At 39.3% G+C, this 24,744-nt stretch overlaps 1 protein-coding gene across 1 annotated transcript; it reads right to left on the bottom strand.

The window, feature by feature from the left end:
• Positions 1–18,190: 18,190 nt before the first annotated feature.
• Positions 18,191–19,187, bottom strand: LOC122048371 (probable ribose-5-phosphate isomerase 1). Its single transcript, XM_042609943.1, has one exon. It carries the CDS (start codon positions 19,185–19,187, stop codon positions 18,351–18,353), a length of 837 nt encoding a protein of 278 aa, XP_042465877.1. The 3' UTR covers positions 18,191–18,350.
• Positions 19,188–24,744: the final 5,557 nt, after the last annotated feature.

The raw sequence follows: 24,744 nt of genomic DNA, 5'->3' as shown, positions 1-24,744 counted from the left end.
TAAAGAAAAAAAAATTTTAAGGCGAGCAAAAATGATCTTGTAAAGCTCGCCCTTAAGTATTACTCCCCCTTTAAATAATATTTTGCGATTAATTTTGAATTGGCTACTTTTGAATTGGCTACTCTCCCCCTTTGCCATATATCAAAAATAAGTAATGGAATACTTAGCTTTGGTAGAATAGACAATGATTTTCCAAAAACAATTATTTGTTAGAAAGATAGAGAATTAAATAGCCAATAGATTTCTAAAGAGAGAAAGAGAATTTCAAAAACACTTAGCATTTTATAAGTGATTTCATCGTTTAGCTAAGTGAAACAAGGATCTTAGGCTAAGTGAAACAAAATAAGTAAGGGAGATTGACTTAGCTTAATGTTGAAAACACCTTTTAAACAATTGAAAAATATTCTTCAAAATTGACTAAAATATTTGCTAAGAGATTTGAAGTCACTTAGCTAAGTCTTTTGCAATTGCTTTAGTTAAAAACATAGAATTTTAGGAGGAGTCTTAACGGATAATTTTGAAAAGATATAAGAGAGAAAAAGAATTAAAAAAAAAACACTTAGAAAATTTTGAACTCGTATTGTTGAAAACCAAGTACTCAAACGCAGAAAATTTTGAAAGCTACTTTTGCTTAGTAGAAGTTTTTAAAGTTTGTCAAAATATGCTTTTTAATACTTTTAAGTAACGAATGATTCTGTGAGAAACCTTAGCTCAAAAATATGCTTAGTAGAAGTTTTTTTAAAAATGAAAGTTGCTAGGTCTTTTGCAAACATTGAATTTTGAAAATATAGCTTAAGTTAAAAAAAACTTAGCTTAACTTGAATAACACAACACTTGATTTTGAAAATAGGGGTAAAATTAAGAACTTGGGAATATTTAGAACAAAGAGGGAGTAGCTAAAAATTGAGGTTAATTATTCAGTTGGTCCTTAAGTCTAAGCATGAGTCAAATTAAGGAAATTTCAAATTATCGAATATGATTTGGTTAGATATCAGAGCCCTAAAGTACAAGCATGTTTAACCTTAATAGATTCATTTCCTTCACCAACTGTCTAACCTGTAGCTACTTGCTGATTGCCTAGAGGACGGTAGCTTTCACTTGGTTAGTCGAGTTAAATCATTTAGTCCAGTTAGATTTGACTAAGACTGGAAGACTTGACTGGATTACAGTTAATAAAGTATTTAACGCCCAGACTCATATTGATGCACAGAAATAAGCATTCTTGAGTCCAGGCTGTACCCTATGCATCTCACGTCGTTCTATGTTTTACAAACACAAGCAAGGTATACCTAGGTGTTTGTGAGATGCTCTGTTACACCCCTAGAGGAGTACCTGCCAGACAAAAATCCGACAGCATCTCCCCTGTACTGGTGACAATATGAAACATCAATACATACAAAATATACATCAGCTACATACGGCTGGAATATATACACTACCACGCAGTTATAATCACAGCCCACACGGCTGGAATGAAACAATCACAACCACGCAGTTATATATAATGCAGCCCACACGGCTGTACTAAAAATACAGCGGAAAAACGAAGGAAAACCCACACAAACCAAATAAATACAATGCATGCCGGCACGGCTTAAACACAAATACAACACCAAAACCATAAGATAGCCACATGACTACACACAAATATAATGACAAAAATAATAAAAGGATATACAAAAAGAAAACAAACACGAGATGAAACCGTCTTCGGATGTGACGTAGGACCCGGCATACAGGATACTCCAAGCGACACACCAACCATCTATAGGCTACCTGAAAACATAAATGTATACATGCGGTGGTGAGTATAGGTAACTCAGCGGGTAATAGAAAAGATAGTGCATGGCCCATAAACAAACATGGAGATCACAAGTATACAGTCTCAATAGGGAATAAAGAACATGGTCATACTATCATAATCAATGCACCTAAATATATCTGACATATAAACTGTACAAACTACAACTAACATAATGACAGATACATACTCAATCTGGAATCGACACATGGTACAATGATCAGTAAACTCATCGGATCTGCAACAGATATACTCGTGACACCTGTGCAATATAAATACGACTGCATATACATGTAAAAGAAATGACATGTATGCAGCATGGCAACCAAATGCAACAACCATATCTCAATCAAGTGCAACAACGACAATCACATGCAACTAGTATCTACTAGGCATGTATGCAAATGCAGATGCACCGCGCATCAAATGCAAGAATAATAACTGTGTATGCATGCTCCATGGTCACCCCGACACCTCTCCAGACACCACGACCCCAGTATGGCCGAGAGGCTTGGGTCCGTGACAACCATACAAGCCTCATACTCCAAACTGCTATAAAGCAACTGAGGCAGACGGAATGCTAAGTAGTTATCTAACTACATAGCATCAGGGTCCCTAACTGCTCACAACGCCGGATCTCACTAAACCTCGTGACCGGGTGGCACGATAGGACGAGCGGCAACTGCTCCAGCTACCACTACCCATGAGTGGCCGAGTGTGCGGCGCTAAACCAAACCGATGACTCTCTCAACCACAAGGGAGACAATGGTCATCAGATGCAATGAATGATGAACATGATATATATATATATATATAATCATCATCCATGCAACAACCCCAAACCTCATAAATACCTCCAACAAGAGTGTAATCGTCATGATACATCCACATATCCCACCAAACATATGTACACACTACACATGTATAATCAACCAAAAATCTCCACCAAACACATGTACACAAAAATATAAGTACAATTAACATATATCCTCCAGTAAAAACACAACAGACATGTGTATATACCCCAACCATACAATCAATACAACTCCTCCAAAAGCACATGACAAATACGTATGTACACATCATATGTAAATGCACGGTCAACAAGATAACTCCTATAACACATACCCACCTATGTACAGTCCACATCATATACCCAATCAGCATGGTAATACCAACAACCCGACAATCCCTATAAGACATACTCTACACGTGTAATCACAACAGAGTAGATATCAAAAGTGGAGACTGTATATGAATTACATAGATCATCACAAGGGTCAAGCATAAGTATCATGCAGGAAAAACAGCAACCGGTCATGATATAAGATAAAGCAGCCTAATTCATCCAATAATAACCATGCACTAAGTTTCAAAGAAACTATAAAGAGGCCAAGGAAGAAATACCCGCCTTTATCTGTCGACTGTATCAGATAAACCAATCTCACGTCGAGACGCTCGCCTCGAATCAAAGTCCTGCGATCGCATAATATACTTAGCTAATTACATACGAAGTAATTAACTAAACAACTTCCCCCCACCTAATTAGAATAACTCTAATCAAACATGATTATGGATTGATCCCCCAACTAACTTGAACCATAATACAACCTAATTAGATTAGGTTATACATGATACATCTCCAAAACTCAACTAAATCAATAATCCATTTCTATCAAACATCATAATAACACCTCCCAATTTGATAATCATGCAATCAACCTATCAACCAATCATCGGACCACAATCAATCACAACTCCAATAATCCTCAATCAACACAATCATTTCCTCCTCCAATTCACATCTATATTTAGTAATTCATTTCCTACCAAACCTAGCACCATCATCACTTAAAAACCATATCATCAACAAAATGCATCCTAATCTCCAAACACACAATTGGATCGATCCTATTTCACCATAAACTTAAATTAACCACCCATCCACCACAAGAAATCTAGAATCAAACTCCATCAACCACACAAGAACAACCAACTACAACAAATCCTTCTACATGTTTCCATGTGCTCTAAACTAAACATAATCTAATAACCATTAATAACACTGATATAACAGAGCAATAATAGAAAGATCTAGAGATACATCACCAAAGGGAACTCACCTTGATGTATAGATAATAATTCTGAAGCACCTATCCCCAACAAGAACACTGCCCGTAAGCTACAAAAGACATTATTCACCAATCCTCTCTAAGAATCAGTCCAGAATCCAAATTATACAGCAAAGAATTGCTGAACTCTAACAAAACAGAAGCAGTACTTACCTAAATCGATCCCCACCTCCCAATCGAGACCTCAACAGCTACAAGAAGTGAAGGGGCAGTGATATGCTCACTAAGAATCCACCAAGAAGCTGATCCGATGCTTCCCACAAGTCCAGCATCAGGAAGAACATCACAAAGCAGCTAAACCCTTGAATCCATTAGAGTCCAGAGGAAGCTTACCTAGGTTGATCACCCGATTCGATCCATCTGGTAGGGAGATACATAGCATACATCAGTGATTGGATCCAAGAGGAGGATTGTAGGTGGTCAATCGGCTAGGGGCATTGCGATACCAATCTGGTTGTGCCCTAGATCGGATCCCTCCGATCGGTGTCGACCGTGCGCAAGGATCAGTAGAGGAGACAAGCGCTCCACCAGATATGATCTGAACAACCTCATTACCTTTAAGATACGGCGGCGTTCCTCCAGTGACGCGGCGAGGACGAGATCGTCGGGGAAGCCGTCGGCGTCGGGTCGTCCGTGCACGTGAGAGGAAGCAGAAGAGGGGAAAATGAGAGAGGAAGAAAGATCGGCCAGTTGCTTCCCCCTCGAAGCTTCGATGGTTGCTCTCGCCAGTGACGCCGGGAGGGGAAGAGGGAGATCACCGGTCGCTGGTGAGGCTTGGGACGCAGAGAGCTCGCGCGTAGGGGGAAGAAATCGGGAAGAAGGGGAATGGTTCGGAAATTAAACCTAGGTAAAGAATTTATACTTAGGTAATGTAGATTAAATGAAATTAATCAACTCCCTTTTAAGGGTATTCCAAACAGGCCTCCAACTAGCTCTGAATCCATCCCCTCAAAACGGATCATACGGACTCCGTTTAAATCAAAAAAAATTTCTAAAAATTTCAAAAAAAATCCAATAAGATTTTTCGTCCAATAATATTTATTATTTAATTTTACGGTATCTTACATGCTCTGGCTTAAGTCTAGGGGAACATGATAGCTAGGGGGAAAGCCTAGGCTAAGTCCAACTTTTGAAAAATCTAATAAATTGGGATTTTGAAATAAGTATTTTCCTAGAATTTTTAAAATGATAACAGTTTTGAAATAGGACAATGAGTTTGAAAAGCAATTTTTATTCTACCCAACACATTCATATTTGTCTTCTAAGTGAGCTGAACTCAAGTTCAGGTAAGGGATTTGTGAAGATGTCAGCTAGGTTTGATTTTGACTCAACATAGTTGAGTGCAATATCACTCTTAGCTACATGATCCCTTACAAAATGGTGATTCACTTCTATATGTTTAGTTCTTGAGTGATGAATTGGGTTTTTTGTTAGATTTATTGAACTTATATTATCAATTGAGATTTTTGTTTTATGATATTCCAGTTGATAGTCTTTAAGAGTATGCATCATCCATAGCAATTGAGATGTGCATTCACCTAAGGCTATATATTCAGCTACAGTGGTAGATAAAGCAACACAGTGTTGCTTTCTACTTGACCAACTTACTAGGCATTGTCCTAGAAATTGACAATTACCGCTTGTGCTTTTTCTATCTAGCTTGCATCCGGCATAGTCTGAGTCAGAATTGCCGGTTAGGTCAAGAGTACCAGATCTAGGTACCATAGTCCTACATTTAGAGTTCCTTTAACATACCTAAGGATTCTTTTGACAAGGGTTAAGTGAGACTCTTTTGCACCAGATTGATATCGTGCACACATACCTACTGCGAAAATTATGTCTGGTCGACTCGTAGTAAGGTACAGTAGACTTCCTTGTAACGACCCAAAATTCCTCATTACAAGCCCTAATAGTATGTAAAAATATTTAGAAATATTTTAGAAAAATTCTAGAGATTTTTAGAAATTTTTAGAGTATTTTTACGTAATTTTTGGAGGTCATTTGGTATTTTTATTAAACGAAAGAAGTTTCGACAAAAATAATATCCAAGCTGAGATTCGAACCGGAGACCTCCGGCCGAGCCAACTCTTAAGCGAATCCGACTAACCAAGAGCCCAAGCAGGCGTTGCTGATTAAAAAAAGCATGAAATGTATTTAAGTAGTAGAACTTAATAACAGGAAATAATAGGAAGAAAAGGATTGCAGCCGAGATTTGAACCCACGAGCCAAGCCTTAAGAAAAACGCGGCTGACCGAGTGTCCCAACGAAGGATGCTGATTAAAAAGGGAAATGAAATTTATTTAAGTAATAGTTAATAGGAAACGGAAAATAAATGGGAATAAAAGGGGCAGCTGAGGAATCGAACCCGCAACCTCTGATTTAGCAAAAGCACGGCTGACCAAGTGTTCCAGAGAGCAATGCTGAATAAAAAAAGGAACAAATTTATTTAAGCAGTAGTTAATAAATAGGAAATAAATAGGAGAAAAAGGGTTCAACTGAGGAATCAAATCTGTGACCTCTGATTTAGCAAAAGCACAGCTGACCAAGTGTTCCAACGAGCGATGCTGATTAAAGGAAGGAACGAAATTTATTTAAGCAGTAATTAATAAATAGGAAACAAATAGGAGAAAAAGGATTCAGCTGAGGAATCGAACCCGTGACCTCTGACCCGGTCAAAGATTTGGCTAACCAAGAATCCAAGTAGCGGTTCTGTTTAGAAAAAAAAAGAAAAATTTATTTAAGGAGTTAATAGAAATACTAGGTTATAAAAGGGATAAGTTAGGAGAGGGTTTTATTCCAATGACCTAAACCATTCTCTCCTTCCCTTCTGCATGCGACGGTGGGGCTCAGGCAGAAAACAAAAGGGAGTTAGGGCATCGTCTCCGGCGGCCGGCCAAGGTCCTAGAAGTCCTTCTTGTTCGGTTGTGAGTCCAAGAAGCAAGGTAAGTGCTTCTCACCTGCAGTAGGAGTAGTTTCGGACCTTTGTTCTTCTTGAATTCGAAGCATGAGAAGCGCTTGTAGTGCAGATTTTTAATTAAGCCCATAGTACAGATTTTAATTAAGCTTATAGTGCAGATTTTATGTAGGCTTATAGTGCAAATTTTAATTAAGCTTATAATGCAGATTTTTATGTAAGCTTATAGTGCAGATTTTAATTAAGATTATAGTGCAGATTTTAATTCAGCCTATAGTGCAGATTTTAATTAAGCTTATAGTGCAGATTTTTAATTAAGCTTATAGTGCAGATTTTTATTTAAGCTTATAGTGCAGATTTTAATTAAGCCTATAGTGCAGATTTTAATTAAGTTTATAGTGCAGATTTTTAATTAAGCTTATAGTGCAGATTTTTATGTAAGCTTATAGTGCAAATTTTAATTAAGCTTGTAGTGCATATTTCTTAGAGCTTAAAATGCAGATATCTTTAGAGCAGATTTCTTTAGAGCTTGTAGTGCAGATTTCTTAAGAGCTTATGGTGCAGATTTCTTTAAAGTTTATAGTGTTAGGACCAAAAGTAGCTAGAGGGGGGGGGGGGGGGAATAGCTCGTTGCTCGACGTTGCTTGGCGTTGCTTGTTTCTTCAAAGATGTGCAGCGGAAATACAAAGAAACAATCACACAACGCTAACACGGTTGGTTTACTTGGTATCCACCTCACAAGAGGTGACTAATCCAAGGATCCACACCAACACACACACCCTCCACTAAATAAAACTCTCCTTTATGGTAACTACCAAGGGCGGAGAAGCCCTACAAGACTCAATACAAGAAGAGAGGGAAAGGATACAAGAAATACAAGCTTACAAGCTTACAATGAGTATAAACCCTAACCCTAGCTTCTCTTCTTGGCTTTGATCCGCCTCTTGACTTGGAGAACTTCCAAGATCCTTCAAGAACTGGTGATCTGAGCTTTGTGAGTGCTGTGGAGGAGCTGGCGAGAGATCTGGAGTGAATCGGAGACAACGCTCGCCTGCGGCCTTTATCGACGCCAACGGTCGGATCCCGATCGATCCGAATGTTCCCAATCGATCGGGAAGGCTTTGGATCGATCCACGGATCGATCCAGAGCGCCTCTGTGCTCTGGGAAAAACGCCTGGATCGATCCAGCGCTTATCGCGCGAAGCAGCCGCGTCCCAATCGATCCACTGATCGATTGGGACATTTGGATCGATCCACGGATCGATCCAGAGGCTCTCTGTTTGCTAGAGAAGGCCTGGATCGATCCACTAATCGATCCAGCTCCTGGATCGATCCACTGATCGATCCAACACTTGGTTTTTTTGCCCAAAACCAAGTTCCAAGCCTCTCAAACCAGCATCCGGTCAACCTTGACCTGTTGGTACATCATGCCTAGCATCTGGTCACTCCTTTGACCTGCTAGGACTTTCCACCAGGTGTCTGGTCAATCCCTTTGACCCACTTGGACTTTTATATTCATGCCAAGTATCTGGTCACTCCCTTGACCTACTTGGACTTCCATCAGATGTCTGGTCAATCCCTTTGACCTATCTGTATTTCCTCGTGCCAAGTATCCAGTCAATCCTTTGACCTACTTGGACTTCCCAACACCAGATGTCCGATCATCCTTGATCCATCTGGATTTTCCCTTGCCTGGCTTCACTCACCAGGACTTTCACCTAGCTTCACTCACTAGGGTTTTCCATTTGCCTAGCTTCACTCACTAGGGCTTTCACCTGGCTTCACTCACCAGGACTTTCACCTAGCTTCACTCACTAGGGTTTTCAATCTGCCTAGCTTCACTTACTAGGACTTTTCCTTCTGCCTGGCTTCACTCACCAGGACTTCCATTCTACCTAACATCCCAGTTAGGACTTCCCAGTCAAGTATCCGGTCAACCTTGACCTACTTGACTCTTCTTCAATCAATTTCTTATTATCAAACATCTAAACTCAAACCAAGACTCAGCTTGGTCAACCAGGTCAACCTTGACCTGAGGGATGTTGCACCAACAATCTCCCCCTTTTTGATGTTTGACAATACCACAATAACACTTACAATACCACATGTAAGTTAGGCTAATCCTATAGCCTCAATCTTCATGCCACTAGGTAATGAACACATAAATTAAGCTCTTCATTCTCCCCCTAAGAGGGCACACTCCCTCTAGGTAATGAAAGCCTAACTTACACCCATTCACAGGTCCTTTCATTCTCCCCCTATTGGCACACATCAACCCAACTTTGGGCACACATCAACCCATGCCCCAATTTTGGGTACACATCAACAAATCCATTTGTTGACGATTCTCCCCCTGAAGAGTTGCTCAACGTTGTTCTTAACATCGCTCGTTGTGATCAACACGATAATGAAGGTCCCATACCCTTCATTTATCCTTAACTTCTCCCTCAATGTAGACAAATACCCAACCTTGAGCATTTTCTAACCACTTGAGTTCCCACTTGAAATAATGAGGATAGCCACTCCCCATTTCAAGTTCAAAAGCTCATACATGAGCATTTTCTTTAAAGAAGGTTAACCACCTTCCAAGGTTCATGAAAAATAAATTTTTCATGTCTTTAAAGAGTCCCTCCCCCTAAAGACATGGTGGTAACTTCTGTCATTGCACCAACAATGACTTGGAATCCCTAAACCTTTAGGAAACCCAAATTTAGAAGTTTTGAGGTTCAAATACTCAAAATTTGAAACAAACCTCAACCTAAACTTCAATGAAGCCTTCCTTAAACCAATCCATCCTTGTTTTCACATGAAAACACCCTTTGTATGTATACAAATGTATTTTAGGGGTTTGGAATGGTTACCTAGACTCAAAGAGGTTGAAAGATGCTGAAATCAGGCCTTCCCAGCCAAAATCAGCAACTTGGATCGATTGGAGTTGGGTTCCAATCGATTGAACCTTCCGAATCGATCCACCGATCGATTCAGACTACTGGATCGATCGGCTGATCCGTGAGCTTCTGCTCGCGGGATACTTGCCTTTTGAATCGATCCACGGATCGATTCAGCACTCAATCGATCCATGGATCGATCAGACTTGATATTTGCTGAAATTCCATTTCAGTCAACTTGAAACCCTTAGAAAATTCTACAAAATCCAAAATCATGAAATTTCGTGTAGACATTATTTAGGGCATACTTAATCATGGAAAAATAGTTTTCTATGAAAATACATCATATTTTCAAAGATTGACACAAGCTTGAAAACTTGCTAAAACTTTAGTGTTTTCTTCAAGTTTGTGTCTAACTATTCAATGGTGATTACTATCAAAAGATAGCCCTCACCAAGGTTTTCCAAAAACATTTTAAAAACATTTTCAAAACCAATATCCCATCATGTTCCTTGGGCATAATGCACATGACTTGTACATTATCTTTCCCAATGATGGGAAAACACATAACTATGTGTTTTGATGAACCTAAAAACTCAAAAGAATGCACTAAATCAACATCTTGAGCTTTGTTCATCATCCTAACATCTCACTTGTATCTAATGTGCACTAAAACACATACAAGTCACCTTATAGTCTTTGTGAGATGTAGATTTTGGTTTTGCCCTAATCTAGGGATCATGCATATCTATCTAGGCATTTTAAAGATATTAGACATCCACCTAGGATGTCACTTTGTTAATAAGTGTTGTTAAATGCCATTTGTCCTTAATTACAAGGAATTAAACTAATGCATGATAATGTTATGGCATACATCAAAATAAAATAACTTTCAAAAGAAAGATTCCTATAACTACATGATGTTTGACTGTCATGACATGGTATTTTTGGATTTTGCATAATAAAACATGAATGCAAAAATAGACATGATGTCATGGCATATGATGGGCAAACAATCATGGCAAGATTTAGCATAAATAAAATATACCTAGATTAACTATCTAAGTATCCTTAAAATCTTAGCTAAACTTACAACTTAAACCTAGATTGCCCTAAAGTGCTTCAAGAAAGTGCCAAAGCCTAAATTGGCATTTCTAATTCCCTTGATTAATGTATGCCAATTGAAAATAGGCATATCCTCAAATGTTGGCATATTTCATTTTTCACAAAAGTAGCACTTTTAAATTAAGGCCCGGATTGCCTTAAATTTCCTAAGAACATACCAAAATCCCAACTTGGTAGTTCTTATGAATTTCCCAATATGTGCCATTTAAGATTAAAATCAATTCTTCCACCATTAGGCACATTTTACTCTTTCAAGGAGTAAATAATAATTCCATTTCATTTTCAAAGGTTAACAAAACCTTGAAAATGCTTCTTGAGTGTCAATTTCCTCAAAGTTGGGTTAACTACCCTTCTAATCGGAGTTGACACTCTCTAACCCATTTATGGGGTAGAGAAAATGCTCCTAGGAACCCAACACCTATTTGTGCTCCTTGATTGCTCTAGGTACTCACTAGGGATAACTTCCCTAGATACCTTCCTAGTGACTTTCTTAGACTTCTTAGAAGTCTTAGTCACTTTGGTTGCAAAGATACTTCTAGGGATATCTTCCCTTGTATCTTTGACTTGACCTCTAGACTTAGGGTTTGTTCCATAGCTATATGGAACCCTATGATAACTAGGCACATCCCTTTTAGCTTTGGGTTTGTATCTCAAACCTCTATGGCCATTGGATGGCTTTTGTACCCCTAAACCTAGGTTATGCTCATTTTGCCCTTTTAGGATATTTTCCATCCTTTTTAGGGTCTTTTCCATTTTATCAAGTCTTGATCTCAAGACTTGATTTTCTATCATTAAATCCTTAGATTTTGATTTTTCATTACACCCATGAGCATTTTTGTTTTTGGGCTTGTATCTATTATCCTTAGTGTTCTTGCCCAAGTGTCCATCTACCTTCCTAACCTTAGGTTGGGTAGTTTTGGCATGTAGGGCCACATGCTTTTCCTTAAAGCCCTCATGCTTCCTATTCTTATGGTAAATCGCATTAAAATGATAAAAATTAGAACTATCATGCTTTTTACCATAATGTAAAGGGGTAGGCTCAAAAAATGATACCTTCTTCTTTACCTTGAAGGCTCCCCCTTGACTAGTGCCTCCTTGAGCCTTGACGACCTTCTTCCCCTTGGGGCATTGACTTCGGTAATGCCCCTTTTGATTGCAAGAAAAGCATATAATATGCTCCTTGCTCTTCTTTGTGTTGGGGATGATCTCCTTGGGCTTCACCTTGCCTTTTTGTGCCACTTGGCCCTTCTTCTTGGCCAATTTAGGGCACTTGCTCTTGTAGTGCCCATGTTCCCTACACTCAAAGCATATAATATGATTTTTATTATTAATTGAAATATTTATACCTTTGCTTGTAGGGGTGGCATCTTTTCCTTTGGATCCGAAGGTAGGAGCTTCCTCTTGATCGGACCTTGATTCTCCTCCATTTGATTTTTCTTGACTTGTGGAGGTAGAATCTTCTTCCTCCTCTTCGTCTCTTGACCCGGATGTAGAAGCTTCTCCTTCTTCTTGATCCGGCGTCACCAAGGATTGCTCCCCCTCAATCCTAGAGGTGGAGGCTTCATCATCTTGAATATGAAACAAGGAGTATGCTCCCTCCTTGTTCCCTTCGTTGCATTCCCTTGAGGATGAAGCTTCTTGGATTTCCTCTTCTTCGGAGGTTGAGCATCTATCAACCTCGGAATCCTCCTTTTGGTCTTGCTCCAAAGAGTCACCCTCTTTGGATTCTTCATGATCTTGTACAGTGGAGGGGATCTCTTCATGAAGCTTGGCCAATTTGCTCCATAATTCCTTTGCATCTTCAAATTCTCCAATTTTGCAAAGGATGGTGCTTGGCAATAAATTGACCAAAAGCTTGGTCACTTTGTCATTTGCATCGCACCTTTGGACTTGCTCCGAGCTCCATTTGCTTTTCTTGAGAAGCTTGCCCTTGGAGTTTGTTGGAGCTTCAAATCCTTCCATTAGAGCAAACCATTGCTCTATCTCCATCATAAGAAAGTTTTCGATTCTTGATTTCCAAGAATCGAAGCTCGTGGAAGTGTATGGTGGAGCCACCATTGTATAAAATCCAAGTCCATCTTGGAATTGCATCTTGAAGTTGAGCTTCTTGAATTCTTTGACTTTGATGAATTTGCTCCAACTTCTTCACCCTCTAGCTTTGCTTGTTATGTTTGCCCCTTCCGGCGGTGATTCCGGTGAAGAGCAACCTTGCTCTGATACCACTTGTTAGGACCAAAAGTAGCTAGAGGGGGGGTGAATAGCTCGTCGCGTTCGCTCATTGCTCGACGTTGCTTAGCGTTGCTTGTTTCTTCAAAGATGTGCAGCGGAAATACAAAGAAACAATCACAAAACGCTAACACGGTTGGTTTACTTGGTATCCACCTCACAAGAGGTGACTAATCCAAGGATCCACACCAACACACACACCCTCCACTAAATAAAACTCTCCTTTATGGTAACTACCAAGGGCGGAGAAGCCCTACAAGACTCAATACAAGAAGAGAGGGAAAGGATACAAGAAATACAAGCTTACAAGCTTACAATGAGTATAAACCCTAACCCTACCTTCTCTTCTTGGCTTTGATCCACCTCTTGACTTGGAGAACTTCCAAGATCCTTCAAGAACTGGCGATCTGAGCTTTGTGAGTGCTGTGGAGGAGCTGGCGAGAGATCTGAGATGAATCTGCGAAGAGATGCCGAAGACAACGTTCGCCTGCGGCTATAAACCCGACGCAACGGTCGGATCCCGATCGATTCAAATGTTCCCAATCAATCGGGGAGGCTTTGGATCGATCCACGGATCGATCCAGAGCGCCTCTGTGCTCTGGGAAAAATGCCTGGATCGATCCATGGATCGATCCAGCGCTTATCGCGCGAAGCAGCCGCGTCCCAATCGATCCATTGATCGATTGGGACATTTGGATCGATCCACGGATCGATCCAGAGGCTCTCTGTTTGCTAGAGAAGGCCTGGATCGATCCACTAATCGATCCAGCTCCTGGATCGATCCACTGATCGATCCAACATATGGTTTTTTTGCCCAAAACCAAGTTCCAAGCCTCTCAAACCAACATCCGGTCAACCTTGACCTGTTGGTACATCATGCCTAGCATCTGGTCACTCCTTTGACCTGCTAGGACTTCCCACCAGGTGTCTGGTCAATCCCTTTGACCCACTTGGACTTTTCTATTCATGCCAAGTATCTGGTCACTCCCTTGACCTACTTGGACTTCCATCAGATGTCTGGTCAATCCCTTTGACCTATCTGTATTTCCTCGTGCTAAGTATCCAGTCAATCCTTTGACCTACTTGGACTTCCCAACACCAGATGTCCGATCATCCTTGATCCATCTGGATTTTCCCTTGCCTGGCTTCACTCACCAGGACTTTCACCTAACTTTACTCACTAGGGTTTTCCATCTGCCTAGCTTCACTCACTAGGGCTTTCACCTGGCTTCACTCACCAGGACTTTCACCTAGCTTCACTCACTAGGGTTTTCAATCTGCCTAGCTTCACTTACTAGGACTTTTCCTTCTGCCTGGCTTCACTCACCAGGACTTCCATTCTACCTAACATCCCAGTTAGGACTTCCCAGTCAAGTATCCGGTCAACCTTGACCTACTTGACTCTTCTTCAATCAATTTCTTATTGTCAAACATCTAAACTCAAACCAAGACTCAGCTTGGTCAACCAGGTCAACCTTGACCTGAGGGATGTTGCACCAACATATAGTGCATAATTTTTGTGGAACTTGTAGTGAAGATTTATGGTGGAATTTATAGTGCAGATTTTTGGTGGAACTTGTAGTGCAGATTTTTGGTGGAACTTATAGTGCAGTTTTTAAAGAAAAAGATTATAGTGCAGTTTGGTTAAGTATTATAGTGCAGAATTTATGTTTGCATAGTATGTAGAAATAGTGTAGCATAGAATACAGAATCTTGATTAGTATAGTATGCAGAATTTTGATTATCATAATATGCATATTGTTGTTTATGCATTTCAAAGTCAGAATTTGTTTAAACATTTCAATTTTTAAAGAAGCATTCTTTTATTAGAGGTATTAACAAGTATAAGAAAGATAAAGAAAAGAAAGAAAAAGGCCAAGGCCTTAAGTAGATCCCAAAGTCAAGACTTTAGGGATTTTGGCACATAAGGTGCTCGTTAAAATGTCAAGGCATTTAAAGAAGAAGTAATTAAGATAAATCAGCTTATAAATCAGTATTTTACTTTTATCAGTGGCACTGTGCTGGACTCTCAGTTGTCCTTGGGTTGGGCTCCCATAGTCGTCCCTAGGTTTAGATAACCTAGTATGTTGGACTCTCAGTTGTCCTTGGGTTGGGCTCCCATAGTCGTCCCTAGGTTTAGATAACCTAGTAAACCCTACTAGATTCGGGACTAGCTACCTCGCGTCTAGTTAGGGATGTGCGCATAGCAAGTACAGTTGTCGGGCCCATCAGCAGCATGATTATTATTTTTATCTATTATGAAAATAGTTTTCAAAACTTCACAAATCAGTTACGTGAATACAGTTCAGATTCAGCATTAGCCTAGCATCAGTTTAGCTCAGCTTATGTATCAGTTCAGTTAAACTTATTATTCTGAAGTATAAAAGTATAAGTTTTGAACAATTGAAATAAGCTTTACATGTTTAGCATTTCAGCATGTCTTGTTTCTTTTGCTATTAGATGAGCATGTGTAGTACTTCCCTTAAAACATTCAGTTTTAGATTTATTTTATTCACATGCATATTCGAGTTTTATGAGTTAGATAGCACTTACTAAGCAATTTTGCTTATAGTTGCATTTCCTCTTACTGCAGATAAAGAAAAGAAAAAGTTATAGCAAAGGAAGGCGACAAGGAGGTGCGGATGGATGTGTGATGCCTGGACTATAGAAGCCTTGGGATTTAGCATAAGAATTTATTAAGATTGACATTTATTAAGAATGTATTAGATGAGTCATTTAGTCTTCCGCTGCTAGTTAATTGTATGTTTTGAGTTCTCCGAGAGTTTTAGGAATTACTATCAACATGTGAACAAAGATAATAAGTAAAGTTAGTAGTCCAGTAGCGCTCCGCCCTCACAGTCCAGTAGTGAGGAAGGTGGGGTGTTACATTCCTATCGCACTTCGATAGTATTTCAAATCTACTGGTTTACCTTCTAAGTCTGAGTCAATTTTAGCATTAGTAGCCATTGGTGTATTAATTATCTTTGAATTCTCCATGCCAAATTTTTTAATTACTTCTTTAGCATATTTAGTTTGATAAATATAAATACCATCTTTAGTTTGCTTAATTTGTAAACCCAAGAAAAAATTTAGTTCTCCAACCATACTCATTTCAAATTCATTTTCCATTAATTTAACGAATTCTTTTAGAAATTTATAGTTAATTGAGCCAAAGATTATATCATCAACATAGATTTGGGCTATGAAGATGTCTTTTTCTATGGTTTTTACAAATAGGGTCGGATCAATGTTACCTTGTTTAAAATCTTTGGATATTAAATAATTGGATAACCGTTCATATCATGCTCTAGGGGCTTGTTTAAGTCCATATAAAGCATTTTTCAATTTAAATACATGACTAGGATAGTCTAAGTCCTCAAATCCTGGGTGTTGGCTTAAATAGACCTCTTCTTTAATAAACTCATTTAAAAAGGCTTACTTGACATCTATTTGGTATAGTCTAAATCCTTTATGTGCTGCATAAGCCAGTAACATCCTAATGGATTCAAGTCTAGCTACTGGTGCATAGGTTTCATCATAGTCCAAACCTTCAACCTGACTGAACCCTTTGACCACTAGTCTTACCTTATTTCATACTATATCACCCTGATCATCCAATTTGTTCCTAAATATCCATTTGGTATCAATTATGGACTAATCTACTGGTTTAGATACAAGTTCTCAAACTTGGTTTCTATCAAATTGGGCTAATTCTTCTTGCATAGCAATAACCCAGTTCGGGTCAGGTATGGCTTCTTCTATAGTCTTAGGTTCAATTTTAGAAATAAGGGCAATCTGACTCAGGTTTCTATAGGAGGATCTAGTTCTGACTCCTAGGTTTGGGTCACCCAAAATTTGGTCAGGTGGGTGAGAGTTATTTACTCTAGTTGGTCTTATGTGTGGGTCAGAAACTGGTTCTTCTGGTGTATTAAGGTTAGGTTGGATTTCATCATCTTCTATAGTTCTTGGATTGATGTCAATATTTTCATTTATATTAGGTAGGTTGTTTTCTTCATCAAAGATTACATTAGTTGTTTCTTCAACTTTTAAGGTATTTTGATTATATACTCTAAGGGTGCGTTTGGTTCAAGTCATCATGTATAACCTTGGTTATGTGATTACCAGGTAATCACATAACCAAGGTTATGGGGAATAAAACATAACCAAATGTTGTTTGGTTCAACCTAGGTAATGCAACAAAAACTTGTTTGTTTGAAGGTTTTAATGAATACCCTGGTTTAATATTTTACCGTATTACCCTCAATTACAAAACTAACTATACATAGTATTATTATTATTATTTATTTATTTATTTATTTATTAATATTTTTTACTTTTCTTTTTCCTGTATATTTTTTTACTTTTTATGTGTTTTTTTTTTTTTTAATATTTTTATATTTTTATATTATTTATATTTATATTTTTTATTTTTTTATTTTAATTTTGATTTATTTATTTATTTATTTATTTTTATTTTTTTTATTTTTATAAATTTTTTATTTTTAAAAAATTTTTTTTTAAAATGTTTAAAATTTTTTAAAATTTTTAACATTTTTAAAATTTTTAAAATTTTAAAAATACAAGTCTTTACTAAGTTTTCAATGCACTCCCTTAATAGATGTGCGGAATTTTTGACTTTTTTTTAGACCAACGAGATTTTGGAAAGAATATTTATTTTCCTTTTTTTAAATTTCAGATTACTCCCAATAATTTAATTTGACTCCATGAGAATAGATTTTTCATTGCAGATGAACAGCGTAGCATTATTCTCAAAAAGAATGGCTCATGAAATTGTAGACTCTGGGAATTGAGGGTTGACTTTGTCAAAATCTCGAGCAAAATCAACTTGAATCAGGGAACCAGAACCAATTCACGCTGCTTCTTCAGAAGAAGACTGAAAAAGAAAACACCAGAGGACTTGTAAAAAAGACAGGAAAGTGTTTCTCAGATTAGATATATTACTAGGATTAAATGAGATTATTATTTTTTGAGATTTTCCTGATAGCTATCCACTGCATTTCAATCTCTGAAACTTGATAGTTGATACACAACTTTGAAAACTAAGAAAAGAAAAGACAGTTCAAGACAGAGATCTGTAATGCTGTAATCCAAAATAAATCTACTGAAACTTGATTGTTTATCCATCACTGAATTAGCAGTCGAAGCTTAATGGAGACAGTTGATGTTTCCATACTGTCAAAACTGGTTTCTTTATGATGTTTGAAACAACACATAATTTAGCTTTGAACTCGATCACATGCCTCTCAGAAACCATTTGACTTCGCCTCTTTGTCCATCAACACCACCCCATCCTTCCTGGCTACGATCACGGACGTCGCCAATCCAAGGAACATTCTGTGCTCGACCACGCCGGTGATCCTCAGGAGGTCATCGCTGATGGCCTGTAGATCTCCGTGGATTCCATCCTCGAAGAACAGGTCCACGATGTAGTTCTTGTTATCCATCACAAATGGCTCAATTTCGGATTCTTTTTCGGTAAAGGCGCTAGCTTTGGCGTTGATTGAAGCCGTACGGAGCTTGAGGTTGAAGCCGGGCGTGCCGTTGAAGAGGTTCTGTAGTCGGCGGAGAGTGAGGGCCCAGCCGAAGGGGATGACCTCCACGGGGATGGCGAGGCCGCTGCCTCCGAGGCGCGGAACAAGCTTGGAGCCGTCGACGATGACGACGAAGCGGCGGCTGGCGCCCTCCACCATCTTCTCCCGGAGGAGGGAGCCACCGCGGCCCTTCACAAGGTTGAGCGCCGGGTCGACCTCGTCCGCGCCGTCGATGGACAGGTCGACCACCGGGTGCGCGGCAAGATCGGTGAGGGGGATGCCGGCGGCCGCAGCGCGGGCAGTGGCCCATTCGAAAGTGGGGATGCCGACGATGTCACGGAGGTTGCCGCCGCGCAGGAGGTCGCCGATGCGGTCGAGGGCGTGGGCGGCGGTGGAGCCGGTGCCGAGGCCAAGGACCATGCCGGACCGCACCAGCTCCACGGCGGGTAGGGCGGCGATGCGCTTCAGGTCATCCTGGGACTGGCCGGCAGCCGCCATAGCTTCTTCCGTCAGCGAGCGAGAGGGTTGGAGGAGGAATGGCGATCCCATCGCCGGATCGGAAGATCGCTCGAGAGGTTTGATTATATTGGAGGGGTAGATTGAAATTTGGTAAATCTATAAGGTTATTTTTGTCTCAAAGGGTAAATAACGAAGGATAATATTGTCTTAATGTTTTGGTTAACCAGGGAATCAAAGAAAACCCCAATTTTATGGGGTTTTCTGATTCCGAGCTATATGCCCAACTTGCTGATGTGTCAGGCATGTAGCATAACTTAGGAATCATCAATTACCAAAACCAAACAAGGTTTTGGTGGATAACCTTGGATGGATAACCAAGGTTATCAAAGATAACCCCGAACCAAACATGCCCTAAAGGTCCTACTAGTTGAGGAGTATCCTAAAAATATTCCTTGGTTAGATTTGGGTGTAAATTTTCCTAAGTAATCTTTAGTATTTAAAATGTGAACTTTACAACCAAATACTTTTAAATAGTTTAGGTTGGGAATTTTATGGTAATATAGTTCATAAGGTGTTTTATTGTGAGGTTTGTTAATTAGAATTCTGTTTTGAATATAATTTGCTGTATTTATGGCTTCGGCCTAAAATTGATGATTTAAGTTATACTCATTTAGCATGGTTCTAGCTGCTTCTTGTAGGGTTCTATTTTTACGTTCCACTAGACCATTTTGTTGGGGGGTTCTAGGACATGAAAATTCATGTTGGTATCCATTTATTTTACAAAATTGGGTAAACCTATGATTTTCAAATTCCCCCCGTGATCACTTCTGATACGTTTAATTTTAGCATCTTTTTCATTTTCTGTTAATTTGCAGAAATTACTAAATATTTCAAAAGTTTCATCTTTTGTTTTTAAAAATTTTACCCATGTGAATCTAGAGTAGTCATCAATTATAATTAAGCAATACTGATTCTTGCTTAGTGACTTGGTTCCATGTGAATCAAATAGGTCAAGGTGAAGGAGCTCAAGCACAGAGTTAGTTCTTTCTAGATTCGTTGACTTGTGTGTTGATTTGGTTTGTTTTCCTTGTTGACAAGTATTACAGATTGAGTTTTCAATGAATTATAATTTTGACAAACCTCTAACTAGACCATTTTGACTCATTTTATAAATGAGTCTAATGTGAGTGTGACCCAGTCTTCTGTGCCACAGTTGGGTTTTCTCTTGTTGTGTCATGAGACACTTTATTGAGGATATTGATAGGTCAATTGTGTAGATGTTATTTTTTCTAAGTCCCTTAAGTCTGATTTCAGGGTTTTCGATGTTTTTAACTAAACACCCAGATTTGTCAAAATTGACTAAATATCCACTATCACACAATTGACTTATACTTAGTAAATTAAAGTTAAAATTTTCAACCAATAAAACATTTCGAATAATGAAGTCAGAACTAAGTTCAATATTACCTTTTCCGATTACTTTCAGTTTACCGTCGTTGCCGAATGCAACCGATCCTAAATTCTTGTATTTGAGTTTAGTAAACTTCAACTTATCTCCAGTCATGTGCCTGGAGTATCCACTATCCAACATCCATTGATCCAATTCCTACACATGAAGTAGTTGAATTGGTTTCCTTTTAATGGATTCAAAGATAGTTTAATTGAAGTAGACTCCTTAATTTTTCTATCTCACCCAATCTAAGTTAGCAATAATTAATCCTATGGGTGTTTGTGAGATGTTTGATTAAATTAATGTTTTGAAAAGTTTTCGAAAAGGTTTTAAGTTAATGATTTCTAACAAATAATTTTAAGTTTATTAAATTTTGAAAATAATTTTAAGTTTATTAAATTTTGAAAATAATTTTATTAAACTTGAAAATAATTTTAATTTTGAAAATAATTTTAAGTTAATTAATTTTGAAAATAATTTTAAGTTAATTAATTTTGGAAATAATTTTAAGTTTATTAAATTTTGAAAGTAATTTCAAGTTTATTAATTTTGAAAATAATTTTAAGTTTATTAATTTATTATAGAATGTGAATTAATTATAGTTGTGAGTTTAATTTTGAATTTGAATTTTAAATTCCTTAGTCATCTCACCTGATCTAAATTTTCAATCAGGGAATCTTATAATTTTCGTAAGATGAATTGAGGTTCAATTTAAGAGTTTGGTTTAACTTTGTGTTAGATTCAGGTTTAGCTTTGGGTTCAACAAGTAAGCATTCTTTGGATATACTTCTGGGCTATGGTGAGTCACAAGGAACTTATTAGAGTAACCATGCCTTCGAGGTTTCCCAAATAGTTCTACCAATTGAACTTAATACTAAACCTTGGTCTAACTAGTTAGGATCCATTTAAGGGTAGCTTCGATCAGTTCCACTTGGCCAAATGCACCAGGTCGAAGTCATATCTTTCTAGACATGCAATGTCCAAGCTTCCCTAACATATATCATCCAAAAACTTCACCAGTACCGTGGATCAAGTTAAACCTAGCCCAATTTTTTTAACCTTAATTACCCTGCCGGGTAATCAATGTAACGACCCGGCCCTCTTGGCCCATTTGGCGGCTCATTTGGCGACTCTCATGTCGTCGACCGTCGGCCCTTATAACGTCGGCCCATTTGACGACCTCTAATATCGTCGACCGACGACCCTTGGTCGTGCCGTTACTCACTAGGACTTTCCACCCCTAGTCAATGGATTTTTGCCTCCCCCAGGATTCGAACTCTAAACCTCCATGCTTAAGTATTATAGTTTATGAATCCTGGTAACCAAGTGAGATGAACTCTCACTTGGTTACCAGGATTCATAAACTATAATACTTAAGCCTGGAGGTTTAGAGTTCGATCGACAGTGGAAAGGCCAAATGGGCCTACGACATAAGGGTCGACGGTCGACAACATTAGAGGTCCCCAAATAGGCCGCCAAATGGGCCAAGAGGGTCGGGTCGTTACAATAAAAAGGCGCCTTTTTATTGTAACGTCCCGGCCCTTTGGCCTCTTGGGCGGCCCTTGTGGCGGCCCAACTGGTGGCCCTTATGTCGTCGGCCCATTTGGCGACCTCTCATGTCGTCGACCGACGACCCTTAGGTCGTGCCGTTACTCACTAGGACTTTCCACCCCTGACCAGTGAATTTTTGCCTCCCCCAGGATTCGAACTCTAAACCTCCAGGCTTAAGTATTAGAGTTTAGGAATGTAAAATACCGGAAATAGGTAAATATTAATAAGGGAATTTTCCAGAATTTTTGGAAATTTTTCGGAAATTTTTCGGAGCTCGTACGAACGAGTTAACGGGGATTAAGATGGGGCCCGGAAAAGCCTGTTTAGGCTACCCAGTTTTAATAAGGAAAAGTTTTATTTTCTTTTCCTTTTTCCTTTTCTTTTTCTTTATATTTTTCTTTTCTCCTCGTCGAAGCCTTGCGCCCGAGCCTCTTCTCCTCGTGCGTTTTCTTCTCTTCTTCCTTGCCCTAACCGCCGGCGGTGGTTGCTCCTTTCCGAGTGTACAAAACGGAAGGCCGACTCTTCTCTTCTTCATTTCCTTCATTTCGCCGCCGCCACCTTACTCTCGATTCCGCGGATTGTACCCTAGCCGACGCCTTCTTCCCTTCACCGACGCGGATCCAGCCGAGCCCTAGCGCCGGCTGCCACCCCTGTGCTTTGTCGACGCCACCATCCTTGTGCTTTAACGCCAACGACGCTTGGGCGAGAATCGGTCATCGCGATTCCTTCTCCTCTTTGGGCTCGCGACACAGCCGATTTCCTTGCTTCTGCCCTAGTCTCCAGCCGCATGCCCTATTTGATCTTGGAGGTAAGTTTGGTCAGAATTAGGTTATTGTTTGACAGTAATCTCTACTCTTGATCTTGACCCTCTCCTTGCTGCCACTCTAGGCCACGGATTGGTGGGGTTTATGTGCTTTGAGGGGTGTTTCTGATTTCTGGCAGCGACCCTTCCTATCGCATTTTTATATCCAGCAGTGATCTCAGCCATGAGGTGAAGTTTTTATGCTGTGGGTTTGTAGTCAAGGCTGCAATTGTGATCGTTAGGTGCATTAGAACTTGCTATGGGGTTGTGCTGTGGTTGGACAGCCACTCCTTTCGGTATCTACTGGCTTCTGCAATGGGTGTCAACCTAGGTAAGATGTAGGAAAATGGATTGTCCTTGTTGTAGCTTGGTTGGAAATTCTGTATGTATAAGAATGTGGATTAATTACTGTTTTGGTTTGTTCATTTTGTTCCAGCAGCAATTTATCTTTGATGGCTATAAACAATCCTAATTGGGCAACAACTTTGTGACTTCCAGCAGCGGTTGATTTGAGGTAAGGTTTATGGTTTTGATCTTTGTGTTAGATTATTGCTAGTTGTGTTAGCAATAATTATTGATTTAGGTTTATAAGTTGTATAACGGTGTAGTTGGGGTTAATGAAACTAACCCTAACTGGTCAGTGGATTAGAAATTAGTTTAGCTATTTGTTTATAATTAAATTAGCTAAACTGTGCGATTTAACACAGGACCTTGACGCGAGACGAGTATCTCGGAGTCAGATTGGACCTTTCTATTTTCGGAGGTGGGTACTTTTGACTTATTGTCTTTGATATGCTTAGTAATGAAATTAACAATTTGCATTAATTGTGTTTTCTTATTTGTTCGGTTAATCACTGCCCGATACATGTTGCCTGCTTGATTGATTGTTTGTTTGCATCTCGTATTGATACCTATCTGATTTCACATGCTCATGGGTAGTGATATAACCATGTTTTACCATGTCAGGACCTAGGTTTGATACCTTAATTGATCAGTATACCTTGATATGATTTATTTACTTTGGTGCACATTATCATATGTCCAGAGATTGATTTAGCATATTACCATGCTTAGTGACATGCACCATTCGTATGATTGCATGCTGTGTGAGAGATTGCTACATTATTATCGAGCACTTTGCCAGTTTTCATCACTGTTCGGTGCTCCGTTGTGACGCTCATGGGTAGCGTGACACAGCGTGGTAGCACGTCAGTTTGGCTCTTCCGGTGCTCCGTTGATCCGCTCATGGGTAGTGTGACGCAGCGTGTAGCATGTTAGAGATCCCTCCCCGTCATAGCGTACCGGGAGATGAGAGCATTGCACTCCCCATTTATGATTTGGGGTAGGAGTACGTGTGTACTCCAACAGCATCCCGTCCACTCGATCACTCATCAGGAGTAGTGTTGCAGAGTGCACGGTCGTCACAGCCCTACCCACTCGGTCCCACTTTTGTTTTGAGTTGGCTGACTGGCGTCAGGGGTGACCATGACATTGGCATCATATGCATGATGCATTTATTGTTTGTGATTGTGATTGCTGCATTTATATGCTGCATATTGTTTGGATACCTATGTTTGACATGCATACAGGTCTTCTATACCTTTCAGACTGTTTGTCCTTATACCGGGTCCTGGTCAGTACAGATTCTCTCCTGTCTACTTCGGTTTGCATTTACCTTTATTTTTATCAGGAGACTGTACGCATTATTAGTGCTAGGTGTTATTTTTTACTTTGCATATCAATTGTACCTGCTGAGTGTTGGACTCACCCCGCCTCCATTGTTGTTATTTTCAGGTTGATGCTGTCAGGAGGGAGTTCCAGTCGCTAGTCCTCACTGCACGTAG

The sequence above is a fragment of the Zingiber officinale genome, chromosome 2B, assembly GCF_018446385.1.
Source record: "Zingiber officinale cultivar Zhangliang chromosome 2B, Zo_v1.1, whole genome shotgun sequence".
NCBI lineage: Eukaryota > Viridiplantae > Streptophyta > Magnoliopsida > Zingiberales > Zingiberaceae > Zingiber > Zingiber officinale.
This window is presented reverse-complemented; position numbering and strand designations above follow the sequence as displayed.